This window comes from Alosa sapidissima, chromosome 3 (assembly GCF_018492685.1).
Source record: "Alosa sapidissima isolate fAloSap1 chromosome 3, fAloSap1.pri, whole genome shotgun sequence".
NCBI lineage: Eukaryota > Metazoa > Chordata > Actinopteri > Clupeiformes > Clupeidae > Alosa > Alosa sapidissima.
Genome location: NC_055959.1, coordinates 26,019,079 through 26,035,291, shown reverse-complemented (window position 1 = coordinate 26,035,291; position 16,213 = coordinate 26,019,079). Strand labels below are relative to the sequence as shown.

The 16,213-nt window shown below is 43.5% G+C and overlaps 1 protein-coding gene across 2 annotated transcripts; it reads right to left on the bottom strand.

The window, feature by feature from the left end:
* Window positions 1-768: 768 nt before the first annotated feature.
* On the bottom strand, window positions 769-15,988 carry LOC121706207 (far upstream element-binding protein 2-like). 2 transcript variants are annotated; one of them, XM_042087725.1, is made up of 18 exons: window positions 15,718-15,988; window positions 13,117-13,228; window positions 12,171-12,230; window positions 11,614-11,650; window positions 9,459-9,511; window positions 9,153-9,224; window positions 9,015-9,072; window positions 8,616-8,787; window positions 8,183-8,281; window positions 7,715-7,849; window positions 7,492-7,594; window positions 7,265-7,386; window positions 6,698-6,997; window positions 5,820-5,926; window positions 3,905-3,993; window positions 3,266-3,484; window positions 2,633-2,802; window positions 769-933 (listed from the first exon to the last, which is right to left on the bottom strand). In XM_042087725.1, exons 1-18 carry the CDS (start codon window positions 15,841-15,843, stop codon window positions 925-927), a joined length of 2,043 nt encoding a protein of 680 aa, XP_041943659.1. In that variant the 5' UTR covers window positions 15,844-15,988; the 3' UTR covers window positions 769-924. The 2 variants fall into 2 exon arrangements, with proteins under 2 accessions (XP_041943659.1, XP_041943660.1); XM_042087726.1 differs by having other exon boundaries at window positions 13,028-13,228; window positions 15,718-15,742.
* Between the last annotated feature and the right edge of the window lie 225 nt (window positions 15,989-16,213).

Sequence of the window (16,213 nt, the reverse complement as noted above, 5' to 3'; positions counted from 1 at the left end):
GACTCTTTTTAACCAAAGTGACTCCAAACAAGCGAAACATCAAGGTAGTTACAGATCTCTTGGTGAGAAATGAGATCGATGATCCAATAAGTCAATATCAGTGAACTTGTATGAAATCTACACAATTGATATCTGGGATAAAAGGTGCACTTGTAGTAATGAGACTTGTTGTAGGGGTTTGTAGCACCACATGGCTGATAAGGAATAGAATAGTAATTTGTCTGGCCCTAGGGGGTGGCTCCCCTTCACTCTCCTCCTAATGACTCTTCTTAATTAAATATTCATTTCTATTCATATAACCAATAGTTCAAATCAACAAGACAAAGGTGACAACTTCATAGTCATATACATTGATATTTCCATTTGACAACTCTTGTGCTATAAGGATTTCAGTGTGGCACTTGCACACAAATATACTTTTTTATCTTTGTGTAAATCAGGTGTGAAAAAAGGGAAAACATAAAAACAGTTTCCTTGGGGTATTTCCAGTAAGTATGCCATCAAAAAGCATCTCTGAACTGTGTCAAAAGAAGAGCAACACCTGCAGGTTTGCAATTTGCCAAGAAACAGACTTGCACAAATGAGTGTGAGATGCAAGAAACTTTAGTGGACCAATTTCATCCTGATGACAATGACTAGGAGAGATGGCTCAGCTCAACTGTGTGACAGTCTGCCTCTCTTCACTCCCTTTAGCCATCCACTCCACACAGCATTCTCTCCCTCTCGCTCGCTCACACACACACACACACACACAAAACAATGACTCAGTCCTTTCAGACATTTTTATTAAAAAAAAACAACTTCCCCCTAAGAACACTAAAGCAAACAGAACACAACAGGAAACATCAGAGACAGCCTTCAGACGTCCATGCAAGGTGCAGGACTCTCTCACTCTCGCCCCCTCACTTCAAAAGGCTGGCTACCTCATTGGCTCTGTGAAGCACACAGAGTACAGAACTTCAGATAAAACAATCTTCACATGGCTACAGTTATATAGAAACACTGAATCTACAAATGCTCATGATAACACGTCAAGTCAAAAATGAGACTGGAGTTGAAACTGGGTGTGAAAGTGTGTTTTGGGTGGGCATGTGTCTCTTTGCACCTGTGCGTGTGTGTGTGTGTGTGTGTGTGTGTGCGCGCGTGCGTGCGTGCTTGCGTGTGTGTGTTTGCATGAGCATATATGCGGGTATGGGTGTGGGTATGGGTATGTGTATGAATGTTGTGTAAGTGAATGAATGTGTGTATATATATTAGGGCTGTAATGATACACCAACCTCACGATTCGGTTTGTATCACGATTTTTGACCCACAGTTCGATACAAACCTCAATTTTTTTATAGGGGTAGTTGGGGAGGGCGCTAGACATTTTATTAAATAACATTTCAATAGCCTACCTTGGAACACCAGAGGATTAGAATATTATATATAATATATCTGTACTATTTTATATCCTGATACTCTACCTCTTTGATTCAGTTGTCTGGTTGAAGCCTGGACATATTGCAAACAAAGTAGCATAGTTGGCTAGCTTATCATAGTCTACTGGTTGGGCTGTTCAGTTTCCCCACGTGTGTTTAAGTTTCAAGGTAATACTGTTCTCCTTGGGACAGGCCTTTTTGGGAAACATTGGTATTGAGAGTATAAGTATACGTATACACACTCTTTTGATCCTGTGAGGGACATTTGGTCTCTGCATTTATCCCAATCCGTGAATTAGTGAAACACACTCAGCACACAGTGAACACACAGTGAGGTGAAGCACACACTAATCCCGGCGCAGTGAGCTGCCTGCAACAACAGCGGCGCTCGGGGAGCAGTGAGGGGTTAGGTGCCTTGCTCAAGGGCACTTCAGCCGTGCCTACTGGTCAGGGTTCGAACCGGCAACTTGAACGCAAGAGTTTTAAACAAATACGTGCTGCATGCTAATGATGCTAACCGGATTTTATAGTAATTTAGCTAGTCATCTTCTATGCGTCCTTGCTTTCACGATTGTGAATGTTTTTTGGATTGTCCAGGCCGAGTTGCGCGTGTCCATTGAGTGAGAGAGGGAGAGTGAGAGAGCGGGGCAAGGAGAGGGGGTTTACTTCTATACTGTTTGGTAAAGTTGCACGCGTAGTCTACAATGAAAGCAACGAGAAGTACGAAATTATAATGTATTTATTTATTTTTGGACAACGTAGACTACCGGCTAAGTCTCTAAGTAGGCTAAATTAGGAGATGTGTGTTGCTTAAGTGGTCATGTAAGCTGCAAAGCGTTGCGTGAAACAACACTAAAAAGGGTGTATATATATATGTGTGTATGTGTGTGTGTATGTGCATGTGCATGTGCATGTGCGTGCGTGCGTGCGTGCGTGCGTGGTCAGGGGGATGCAGTTAGGGGGGCTGCAAAAAAAGGAGGCAAAAAGACTTCTGCTCTGTTTCAGCCATTATAGGGAGCATGCAAATATGGAGACGGAGATGTTTTGTTTATCCTTAATGTGCTGAGTATTATACAGTAAATGAAAGGACCTGTAAAAGTATGGGAGCCATGTACAGTAGACCTTGTTAATGACTCTTCCCAGAGTATTTGGATCTTGTTTTCCTTGCTTGCCTTTCAGATCCAAATAAAAGCATTCAAATGTGTGCATACCTGCTGGCCTTGCTGTGGGCCTGCTGGCTGGCTGGGCGTCTGTCCTGCAGATTGGCTGCTGTAGGCAGCCTGCTGCCTGTAGTACTCTGCCCAGGCCGCACTGTAGTCCGTCTGAGCTCCTCCACCAGCGCCTGGGGCCGACGTCTGCTGAGCCGAACCCCCAGCTTGTGCTGACACAGAGAGAGAGAGAGAGAGAGAGAGAGAGAGAGAGAGAGAGAGAGAGAGAGAGAGAGAGAGAGAGAGAGAGAGAGAGAGAAGGAGAGAATATTCAATAACAATAGTGTGTGTGTGTGTGTGTGCGCCAACATAAAATGAGTAAAAGATACATAAGATACACAAAGATACAATAAATTTGTCACATTAATACTCCCATTGTGCTTCAGGTTAAAAGAAAATGGGATTTTCATGCAGATAACGTTACAATTTCACATAATGACGAGTAACGAGAGTAACAGGTGTTGTCTATTTGTTTACCATACTAGCTCCTCACAGGGGGACGGATAAATGTTTAAATTGTTTAAACTATTTAAGGCGCATTCAGACAGGACAGCTGAACTCTGAATAAAAAGACAATAAATGGTTTTCAACATCGGTCAACATCTATGAGAGATAGAGAGCATCAACAACTCTCACCCATTTTCTTGTAGTACTCCTCCCAGGCTTTCGTGTAGTCGGGCTGGCCTGCGGAGGGCTGGCCGGCCTGCAGCTGGGGCTGCTCTGATGGGGCAGGGGCCGGGGCAGCCGAGGGGTTTGCACCGGGAGCATGGGCAGGCCCTCCCCCTGGTGGCTGCTGGTAGTACTGCGAGTAGTAAGCCGCCCAGGCTGCATTCGGATCGCCTGCTGGACCTTTATCTGGGCCCGAGATAGAAAACAAGAAGATGGGGAGACGCAGAGCAGGGAGAAAGGGTGAAAAGAGGAACGGTGGTTGAGAAATGACACAAACAGAGAAGAGGCGAGACATGAATGGTGCAAGTGGAAAGACCAGTGTGTGGATGAAATGGCTAAAAACACCGGTATGAATGAAAAGCGTGCAGAAAGGCCATCATGGAAAACCTGTGATGTGAACGCAGAGACCAGAGTGAACAAAGTCAGGGGCAGGATGAGTGTGAACGAAATCAGCACAAAAAAAAACAGAAAGCATGAAGTGAGTATATACACACTTAGAAAAAAAAAAAGAAGAAAAAAAAAAAAGACATGAATGAGGTTGGGTAGAAGACCCGTGTGGACGAGGCTGATGGAAAGACCGGTGTGACTGACATGAGATCAACTCACTGGGATCATGGGGTGAGGGGACTTGCCACTGCTGGTAGCCACTGTTCCAGCCTTGAGATGGGTACTGGTACGGAGCTGATGGACCACCGCTGCAAAGGAACCACATTCTGATGAACAAGCCCATTTTGAAAGCCATGCCAATTAGTCACTATTTATTATATCTAGTTATGTATAACACCCCCCCCCCCCACGCCAATTTAGAAACACCCTGATCCCTGATTTTCCTCAGCTGCCATATGTCAGAGCCGTATATAGCGAGTTTGGTCAACTACTAGGGAATCAAATGGTCTGAGCTATCCCATTATGCGATTGGTTCCGAGGCGGTCACGTGGTTCGTGGACCGTGTATGGCTGCAGTGCAAAAACGGGAAGCTGAAAATGATTGCACAATTCACCCATGACCCAAAAAATTATGGGAACAGAAGAAAAAACTGGAAGGCAAATAGTTACTTTCTATTGTGTGAGTTAAATGTCAATGTCTCTCATCAACTTATGTTAAGAATTTACATAGGAAAAATATAGTAATACCATCTTTAAATTAACATTAGCTATTTCTCGATCATTCAATGCAAATCTTAGAAACTACACTGTGATCTTGTCATAGTCATGACTTATTTCAATTGTCTAATTTCAATTGCCATCTGTAACTCAGATGAAATATACTGTGAAAACATTACCTCGGTTATTACTACGTTATTATTGACTCGGGAGACTGAAGAGGAAAAAAGGTAAACACTGCTCCGAGACTGATTAGGCGACATGGTCAGTTACTACAATGGGCATTTTACAGGCCCATTTAAGATATGGAATGTAAATTTACACTGGAATATTTCTGTAAGGGCCTTTTACATATTGACAAATGTTGATAATAACATTTATAGGCCTGTTAATGGTGAAAATAAGCAATTTATTTCAACATGCCATATTCGCCCCATAGGGTTACACTGTAGAATCATCTGACCTTGGTCTTAAACATGGCGCCAATGATCGGAGTTGTCCAAACCATAGAGATTAGAAAGCTAGATACCGCATTGTCTGTCGAGTTCTATTAGGTACCATCGTAAACGCTGTTGCCATATTGCTGGGGGCAACACCTTTACTGTCTATGGGCAACACTTGCCGACAATCAGAGACATCTGTCTGATTTCCAGTCAGAGAGTCACATGTTTCTCCATTGGCCTCCAGTGATTGTTGCCCCCACCAAGATGGCGTCGCTATTTACGTATGTTCTGGATCCCAATGCGGTATCTAGCTTTCTAATATCTATGGTTCAAACTATCTCTCTGCCATCTGTGCTCTAACAGTGCCCTCTTGTGGGATTTGAAATAACAAAGATGTGCAGTCACACCAAGATAATTACAGTAAGACCACAGGAATCTTTATTTTGCTTATAGAACATGCTGTATAGAGATTGATCTAGAACCTTCCTGTATTTGGCTTCATTCTGATGGTGTGTGCAATTTGGGAGGGTGTTTGCATGTGGATTTACGGAACAATGGGCTATATGGGCAGAAGGAGAAGTTTTATGGTGATTTTGAAAGACATTTATTTGTCTGCACAAAGTCCTACCCTTTCATTTCGGCTGCCAGTGTATGGTACTGTTTCAAAACAATACTGTACAAGCCCTGTAATCTATCAAGTATCCTTTTAATTCAGGATATTTCCCTATTGCTGACCAGATCTGGTAACTGTAGACACTACCGCACAGCCCAGACATACTGTACACTGGCCTGCCCACAGTAGTGGCACTGCAGTATCGTCACAGATCAAAGATATAATGGACTCAAACGCTGAATCATTTCTCATTAAATCTATTCTTAAACTGTTAGGACAGCAACTTTGTCAATTACAAGTGTAGAGTGATACCATAATAACCCCACAGCCAGGCACAACTCTGGGCAAGCAACAGTACTCACGGTGGGCCAGGGGCCCCCGGGGGCCCGGGGTTGTAGGGGTTGGGGTTGTAGGGGCCCATCGGACCAGAGGGCCCTGGTCCTGGTGGACCAACAGGGCACAGAGGACCCTGAGAGAGAGAGAGAGAGAGAGAGAGAGAGAGAGAGAGAGAGAGAGAGAGAGAGAGGAGAGAGAGGAGAGAGAGAGAGAGAGAGAGAGAGAGAGAGAGAGAGAGAGAAAGATGGGGGGGGGGTGTAAAACAGGAATGAATGAATAGTCCTACGTAGATCCTATTTGTACTTCACTAGTGCCCTTACTGTTGTGCTGACCAGCTACAGAACTTGTCTCGTCCGACACATTTAATTGTAATGTTGACTGTGTTAATATTGTGTTGTACTGACCAACTAATGTTTTTTTTGTATCCTTATATGTTATGTGAATGTTGTACTTGCGAGCAAAGATTAGCCGGAGTCAAATCCCTTGTTTGTGTATGCAAACCTGGCCAATAAAGCTGATTCTAAACATAAATTAGTACATAAACTAAACTGAAACTTTAACTTGAATGAGGTTACTACAGGTGCACGATGGGCTTTAACATGACTGCTTCTAGACTTACAAACACTGAGTAATACCTGTGAGGCAAGCTGGAATACCACACCTCCCAATACTCTTTCCCAGTTTCCTTAGGAACTATGAAGAGCATCATGGTAGGCTGAGTAGTGAGAAACTACTGTGTTTTTTTGTCAAGAGCTATGCGCTAGTGCAGCCCCATTACCCAAACGCAAGATTAAAACACTACACATAATAATATTCTCTCCCATCACGTTTCTTACTAGCATGAGCATTCATTTGTCGTTAAGCGCTAAAAATGCCTAGCCCCATTTTTTCCTCTGCCTGTTACCTCGATCTTGTCCTCGATGAGCTGCTTGGCGTGGTCGATCTGCTGGGGCTGGCCGCGGATGATGAACAGTTTGAAGTTGGGGTCTCCGTTGGGCGGCGGCTGGTTGGAGATCTCCACAAAGGCGCCCGTCTGCTGGTTGATGGCCTTGACATTCTCGCCACCACGCCCGATCACCAGGCCGCACTTATGGGCGGGCACGGAGAAAGCCATCTCGCCGCCCGGCGGCCCACCCCAGCCGCCCGGACCGCGGTCCCTGCCCCCACCCCCCCCGGGAGGCATGCCTGGGGGCCCGGGGGGACCCTGTGGGTTGGAAGTCATGTGATCAAGTTCACGTTCAAGGTAAACTCTATAAAGCATCTTGAGATGTATTCTTATGTTAGGACACGATAGAAATAAACACTTAATATAATTAACATGAATTAATATCACAAAATACATATAATAAAATTCAATTATAAAGGAGACACACACGCATTCAATGTATTTTCACTCTTTTCTTCAATGAAAAGATATATTTCATAAGACAGGAAGACCCAAACATTTGTGATAAGCGTGTATGACTCGTACCCCGTGACCTTCGTCTCGCACGCGAACACTCTGCACTAGGTCGTTGATGATGCGTGCAGCGTGGTCGCAGCATTCCGGTGACCCCATGATATGCGCAACCTTGTCTGGAGTCGTGCCATCATCTAGGTGGAACCACAGAGAGAGAGAGAGAGATGACACCGTTTCACCTTCAAGGACCACTCCAGGTGTTGGTTAGCAAAGTCGTGGTTAAAGATCATGACCTCTACCTGGCTTGAACTGTATTCGGACGCCGGCGTCGTTCTGGATCTTCTTGATCATCTCGCCGTTGCGGCCGATCACCACGCCGACGGAGTGGCGAGGGACTGGAATCTGGAATCCAAACAGAGACGTGTGCAACTCACCGAAACGAGACCATCACCACACACTTCAATCTTCTCTCCTTTCATTACACATAGAGACACACATGCATATAGAATCTGAGAAACTCACATCTATGCCACCTCCTCCTCCTCCTCCTCCTCCCCCTCCTCCCCCTCCTCCCATGCGGGAGCCGTAGTCGTTGCGGTCTCCGTAGCTGGGCTGGTCCCTCTCCCTAAGGATTTCCAGGACCAGCTCCTTGGCTTGCTGTAGGGAGGAGAGACCACAGGCATGAAATGGAGAGGGCAATGGAACGAGAGCACACCAAATCTCTACCAGCCGACCGACACACCTTTACCCTCAGTATCACGTAATGGCAAATTCCTGAGCTAACAGAGCTTTCCAGAACCATTTCAGTTCACTATGGGAGCATGGTGGGAGCAGAGACCAATATTAATGTGACTCCCCACCTGTGGATTATAAATTATTCAGTGTTACTATGCCCCCACGCCTAGCACTTAACTTGGCCTATGTGTGAGTAAGTGCTTTGCCATTTTCACCTTCGTGAGCCAGATAAAGTGCTGGAAGTCAGATCCACACCTGGACTTTGTATGGCTCCCCAATAATGCGCAGGGGCTTGTCAACGTTGGGTCCCTGAGAGCTGTCCTGAATGAGGATCATTTTCACTCCTGCTCGCTCCTATAGGACAGAGAGATAAACACACACACACACACACACACACACACACACACACAGAAAGATATACAAGTACACACACATGCACACACATTCAAACACACACACAGATACAAAGACAAAGCACATGACACATGGCATGTTATATTAACTGGCAGACATTTCTTTGATTAGTCAAAAAGTACCAAAAGCCTGACGTCACAGGATTAAACTGTTTCAAAAACACCCACTCACTCACTTTATTTCTTTTTCATTCTCTCTGCTTCTACCTGTAACTGTTTAATGGTCTCTTCTCTCTTGTACCTGTAACTGTTTAATGGTCTCTCCTCTCTTGTACCTGTAACTGTTTAATGGTCTCTCCTCTCTTGCCGATGATGAGTCCAGCTTTGCCAGCAGGGATCATCATCTCCTGCACTGAGCCGTTCTGGCCGTTGGTGGAGTCTTGGAGGGAGGACGGGGGAGTGCCCCTCCCCCGTGACACAATCTCATCTAGAAGCATCTTGGCTTTCCTGGGAGATAAGTGTATAGCATCAGCAGATGTGCCGATCCCAGCACACAAGTGGCTACAGCACCCTGGCTACATTTCACAGTAGTGACCCATACAAAAGCAAATACACAGATGCAAAAACGTCAAAAAGGACTTGTCAGTATACAAACATCCATCGCATATACTGTAAATATACGAGAGAAAAACACAAACGGTTCAACACCCCTCTCCAGCCACACATACACTTACTGTATGGAGTCAGGGGAGCCTGTGAGAGAGACGCTCCGCTCTGGCAGGCCTCCGCTGTCTGAAAGCACAAACACAGCACATCCATGGCGGCCTGCTCAGCACATCTGCCTCGCTGCACCTCAAGCATGCCATTCTTACCTGCGGCAATCTGGACCTTGCAGCCCGAGTCCTGCTGGATCTTATTGATCTGCTCCCCGCCGCGTCCAATGACTGGGGCCAACCACGAAAACAAGACGAAGAGAAGAGAAAGGGAAAAAGAGAGTGAGTAGAGGGAGAGGGAGAAGGGCAAGGACTGAGACTGCTGTGCATCAGCTTCAGCAAACAGGCAAATCTCCATAATAGAAAAATAATAATTATAACTAATGGAAGTATGAATAATAAGTGTGCCATGGCCAAATGCTGGTGTATTAAGCATAGCAATAAGCAATAGTCTAAATCACTCACTGAGTCCCACCATGCTGTCAGGTACACTGTACTCTTCTGTGGTAGTAGCCGGCCTGAGATGGAACAACAGAAAAAGGTGAGAACATTTAGCCTGAGGAACATACGGTTAATATTTTCCGCAGGCGTTCTAACAAAACACATTTACATGAAATCCACCATATTAGGTTTCCATAAAAGATTACTATTGACAAAGGTGCCGTGTGTAATTCTAATCTAATGCACTTTTCAAATTAAGCAAATTCAGCTAATTGCTCCCCACAGTCCTCTAGCTGTTCATTCAGCTCTCAAAAAGCATCCAGTGTTTGTACAGTCCTGGCTAAGCTAAACAGTTTCACCCAGAGCCATATAAAGGTAAATAAAATAAATCTTTATATGGCTCTGGTTTCACCCAATTGACTTTTAAGAGGAAGACAGATCACAGCGGAGTAATCTGATTGGCTGTTGAAATCAAACATCAACAACCTTTTGCCAGACTCACAGAAGACTACATCTTTAACTTTAACCATCCAAGTTACAAAGAATCATCATTATGAATCACATACTTCATGTCAGATTACCACACAATACAATGGAACACATCACTACAACAGACTACAATCTACTAGAAAATCCAGTTACGCATAACCCAGAGAGGAGTAAAAAAAACAAAAAAAAAAACAACATGCCTGACTAGTGACTACTAATCACATATGATTACACATTAATGGGTCATTCTGATTTGAGTCAAATCAGACAGAGTCCAGGAAAATGGTTGCTCCACTGTCTCAGGTTTTTCTCAAAGTTTGTCTACATAATGCAGACCTGCCAACCCGGAATGGATATTTTGAGTACACCTTTTTTAGATCATCTTGGTCTAGATGTGTGCACTGTGCAGCCAAATATCTATGCAACATATAAACATATTTTGGGTAGTTGACTCATTTATTAATGTAAGAAATCTAAATTTGAGCTGAGTGTGTAACTGAAAATAAGAACTATTACAGTGGCACATTATAATGTATGTAGATCTTTTACAAAAATACCAAAAAGGAACTACAAAAGCTGCTAAGAAAGGAGCTGAAGCAGGTCGAGGACAGTAGAACTAGACTGGACAAGCTGTGATTTGGGAAAAGCCCGTAAAAGTCCTGGCAGGAAGCGATTACATCAAAGTTTTTTGGTATATCCAGTTTTTAATTTCTTGTTTCCGAAGTGTTTACAACTTAGTGTTAACTAATAATTGTTGCAAATTGGTACTACGAACAAAATATTCCTGGATCTACATCCTTATGCATGCTTCCTGCCAGGACTTTTACGGGCCTTCCCAAATCACGGAAGTAACGTCGACGCAGCGGTAGATAGTAGCAGAGAGTAGAATCCATCAGGCAAGTGTTATTTAAATAAACTCCTGGTGTACTTACAAACTTTTCAATGCCTCGTTTTATGAGTAAAGAACATAGTTGTACTACTGTAGAAGTTTCGTACCATTCAGGGCATTATTAGTGGGGTAATTTACGAGATACTCTATAGGTTCCATAAGCGGCTGCAGAAAGTCATTCGTTTCTGACAGCGCTACTCGACCAGGGTTCGACCAAGGGAAAACAGGTTCTGGGAGGGTGTTTGGCTGGGGGTCATGGGGCAAAGGACCCTAGGGTAATATTACTCCGAACCATCGCTTTAAGTTCCAATGTTTTCATACATGTTTTTTCACCCTTAATTTTTTAAAATAATTTTTACTCTCAGAAATGCCTTATCACATTTAGGCATTCATATCTTAAAAAGCATTATTTCTAGCCTGCCCAAACTGGATAGGATGGAAGACAAACATGTTCAGTGTGAGTGGACCATTAAAAGTTTATACTGCATGCCCATTCGTTTTATATAAGGCCCTACATATGGAACAAAGTGTATATTCCAAATGGCATTAATCATTGTTTTGTTTGCAATACAATACTTTTGAGTTGCTGAAAATAATATGAAGACATAGGATTTGAGCAGAAATATTTCACAGGCCTTGGTTTTAAGACCCATTCTCGATACAGACAAGGTCTGAACAAGGTCTGAGATGGTGCAGCAGCAACCTTATCTGATTTGACACGGAATGACCTAAATAGTCTAAAATATTGGAATGGCTGACAGTGTCACTTCAGAGAAATAATCTGAACACCAGAATAATTACCTTTGCTGGGCAAGAGCTGCCAATTGAGCTCCAATGGCTGTGGGGGATACAAAGAGAGAGATCAGACCAGGAACTGCTGGCAGTGGACCACAGCAGCGATAGCTGAGGAGCAAAATAAAAAGAAGAGACAGGAGCAAGGGGCAGAACTGGAACACAATACCTGCTCCAATAAAGATTTATGTCCCTGGTAAAATGTAAGGTGTATTGGATACACAACTTAGGGCGTACTCACACTGGGTACGGTTCACTTGTACCGTGCCGGAGTACGGTTCTCTCCCGTTCTTCATCACTCACAGTGTATACTATCAAACTGTACTAAGGTGCGGTTGAGCTGCTGTGCTCTAGAATCTTTGCATAGGCGCGATCATGAGCCCAATTGTACCGCGCACCGTCCACCTCCTCAAGCGGACCTGGGCACGGTAAGGACCGATCACACCGGTCAAACGACTTTGGGAATCAAACGTACTCGGGTACGGTACGGAAGGCGTAGTGGGAGTACTCCCTAAATGTGATTACACTAAATGTCGATATATGACATATAACAAGGAGACATTTACCCAGAGCTGTTGCTGGATCTCGGTCACTCTGAGGAGCCATTTTCTTGCTCTCTGGTTGGTCTGTGGCACAGTCAATCCAAGAGCATTGCCGTTTTAATTTGATTTGAACTTGAGTCAAAAGTCAAAAACATTCCTCTGTTCAAACAGTGAATCTCACCAAACAATAACCTTAACAACATCTACAAAAGGGATGTTGTCTATGCTCTATACATTAAATTCAAAAGGGGGAACAATCTGCACAAGTCATTATAATAGTATGTCCTGCAAAGCATACATACCTGCAAAGCATACATTTACAGCATATTTAATATAACACATAAAAAAAGAGTGCACTCAGATTACTAGACACCAGACCAGTTAATAAATGTTATGGTTACTATTTGTGAAGATTACATGTTTACATACATACACATAGAAGAAAGGGACCAATTGCCTTGTGGGCTTCTGCATGCCTATACTCAATGTTTGTTGTCAGATCCTTTGTCAAGAAAGATATCAGAAAACTTAAATTGGGCCTACATACTGCCTTTTACCTGCAACCCTAAGCACTTCATAGGCACTTCATATAAATGACTATAAAAGGAATGAACCCAGGTGTTTTGAAACAAAGACACTCCATTTGTCCTGTGTCCACTGCAACCTTCGTGGGTGTAGCAAAATGTGTTCCTGTGAGACAGGGATTTCATTGCACCTGCCACAAACGTCAATGAAGATGAGCACATTTGAAAACACCAGAAAGGAGAAATTAGCAAAGATCAACGCAATTAAAACAACTAACCTTAAAGATAATAATTACCAATTTACAAACAACCAACTCTTCAGTTCATACAGTGAATCCCAATAAACTGGTACCATACCTACACTGGTAGGCCCAAATAACTAACTCCACCGCCAGGTTTTTTTTGCGGTGGGTGTCTAGAGGGGTACGCTGAGGAGTGTCTGTTACCGGCATCCTCCAGCTGTCGCTTCTGAGCCACTGGAAAAGGGAAGCCTGCGTCGCCTGAAGAGGGGCTGATCATGGGTGGCCCTCCTGCATCGCCCCCAATCTTTGCAGCTATCTGTCAGGACATGAAAACAGGGGATGATGTCACTTCAGAGAAGGATATGTTGGTGAGGGGAGTGTTATGTGCCAGGGCTCTACAGTGCGCCCATTTCACTCGCACATGCGAGTAAAAATGATGCCGTGCGAGTGCAAAAAAATATTTAGGCGCACTGGTGCGAATGACTTCTAACCATGTCAATGTTTGTCTACAAAATACACCGCGACATCGAGAAACAGTACTGGTGCAAACCATAGAATCACGTCGCGAATGCAGCATAAAACTACACCTCCCATCAACGTTAGCAGTTTCGCGTTGGGACTCGATAGTAGTAGTCGCTTCTATGAAATCCATGAGCGCGCAGAAAAAGCGCAAAGACTAGCCAGCCAAGATGAAAAGATTAGAATTAGTTCTTCTATCCACCGAATTCATCGGATATAGGAGGAACAGGATGAGATTCTGAGAATGCAGTGAGAGAAGGAAAGGTAACCTAACATGCCTTTTAGCCCAGTTGACGTATTGGCTGCAATATGCAAAATATAGCTGTAGCGAACAGGCACAAAAGTAGCTTCCCGTAATACTCCCATTTTATTCAAAGGTAGAACGCTACTGACAACTCCAGGCTTCCACGCATGCTTGTTTGTTTACACCGAATACAAGCTTAAGTGCAAAACGAAAGTAGGCCTAACGTTTGGCTACTGCCCCCATCAATGCAGATATTTCAAATAAAAAATAAAAGTATAACATATATATATATATATACTTGATTAGACTATGTTGAGAAAATGGACTGTTTTAGTAGTAGTATTAGGCAGTATGCAGTCATATAGGTCACCATAGGCATATTTGGATTAGCTACAGGTGGATTCACAAATAAATAAATTAGCCTATATTTGGCAGGATACTTGATATACAGGCTAAATGCAAACATGGCAATGTATTATATTATTTTACATTAACAAAATGTAGGAAAATAGAACAGACTGAAAATAAAGTAGGCACTGATCTTAAAAATCCTGTTTCCTGTAGCCTAAATGTTGTCAGTCATTCTTAATATTCGCAATTGGTGCACTGGCATGTTTAACTGTTAGCTGCAGTGTAATGTTAGATTATGTGTAAGTTAAGTACAGAACTGACTGTGCTCCCAAATTTTTGTCTGTGCTCCTAATTTTTTTAAACTTGGGCGCACAAGTGCTCCTGGAAAAAAATGTTAGTGTAGAGCCCTGGGTGCACATTCTGGTTACATTCATCTGTGTCAACACTCCCATTGCTCCCACATGCTACTGGTGAGGCTAAAGACCAGAGTAGGTAGAACTTCACTTCCTGCTATTTATAGTCCATCTCAAACTGTTGTCACAACAAGTCAACACCATTAACATATAGGTTACATCTATTCGAGGAGTCTATAAAATTACAAACGTACTTTTTTTGTCAACACTATTTTAGACCATACGTTCAGCACTATGATGCACTAAGAATCTCACAGTTGATTGTGTTCCAGTCAAATATGTCTAGTGTATGATTTAGTGGGACATGATCTGAAAAAATGACTATACCGGTAAACAGATTTGACCATTTGGAGAAACGAAGCAGCTTAGAAGCTATAACGTTATTATGTGATTGTGAATATATTTTAATCGTCCTAACATTTTTCCAAGATGAGCTTCATGTCATTACAGGCGCTCTTTGAAAACAACGCTCCAATGCCGCGGATGAGATGAGACGTCATGAAAACAGCGCAAAGTTACTGTTTACGGTTTGTCAGACATCATGTCTAACACTAGTGCCCTTGTTATGGGGATCAACCCAATTTGTTCATTTGCCGGCGACATTAAGGTAATGTTTACAAAGCGAACTTCTCTCTTGTGTAACATCGGCCGAATGGAGGACCTTGAGTGAACTATAGAGATATAAATGATCGTTTAGCTAATTATCTAGTTTAGCTGTAGAGAGAAATGTTAGCCACTAGCTCCTCAAAATTCGACGTAACCATTATTAAGACGGCAGAGCAAGCAGCTGACGTTCCCTGTGTGCACGAATTTTGGTGACTGTGGCTAACATTAGCTTGCTAGTTCTTGTCAAGCGCGCACACACGCACAACTTAACGGACTAGCTACACAAACAAATAAATATGAACGCCAACAGCAAAAGGCAAGATCATGCTGTGTGACAATTTAGAACCTACTATATAAAATCCTCATTTAAGTGACGTTAATTAAAATCGCTGAACATCTTCCATGAACATTAGGCTGTGCCTTTTGAGATTCGTCGATATGCTTGCCAGCTAAGAATAACATCGGTGAAACCTCAAATAAAACTTGCAGTTACGATAGCTAGCTAATTCGCAAAAGGCCGACGTACGGTACAAACTCTAAACACACCTTTTTATTGGATAAGGTTGGCACTTTGTTAAAACAAGCAAACAGTCATGCTGTTGAACCTGTCCTACACGGTCTCTGTCGACGGCTGCTGCACCATGCATTTCACCAAACACACCCCCCTCTCACCTGCCGGGCCCGCTGCACTGCATCTGCAAAGGCATCTTTCTTGATTCCTCCACCGTTTCCAATCGAGGCCTGTCCGCCAAGAGTGGCACCAATTCCCGGTGGCGGGGCAGCACCGTACTCCGACATGACGTTTCGACTGAAAGTATCGCCGTAGCCCAAGTTACTCCGGTAAAACACGCAGAACGTTGCGATGACTTGCGCAGAAGCAGGAGCCCAAACTCTCAAGGATCGGGGAGGGGCGAGTAGTGCGACTGGACCCTATGGGCTGCTGGACACTGGTCAGGTAGCCCAACGTAGGCCCATGAAGAAACGGACTAATGGCAGAAATTTGATTAAGTCAGGCGTTTACCGTCGGATTAAAAATATTGCAGAGTAGCCATATCCCATAATATAAATGCCTATTTATTTGTTAAATTGACAAAGTCGAATAAGCTAAACGTTTCTTCTAAGCTACACCTGACAATGTGTCTGACTGAGTGTGTGCTTTACACAGTGA

Bases quoted from the DNA above. Each gene is read 5' to 3' on its own strand.
- LOC121706207 (XM_042087725.1), bottom strand. From the start codon at position 15,843: ATGTCGGAGTACGGTGCTGCCCCGCCACCGGGAATTGGTGCCACTCTT. The intron at 9,512-11,613 runs GTAATTATTCTG...GTTCCATCTCAG, and splicing joins GCAGCTCTTGCCCAGCAAAG to GCCGGCTACTACCACAGAAG. The intron at 3,485-3,904 runs GTGAGTTGATCT...TCTCGGGCCCAG, and splicing joins CCCCTCACCCCATGATCCCA to ATAAAGGTCCAGCAGGCGAT.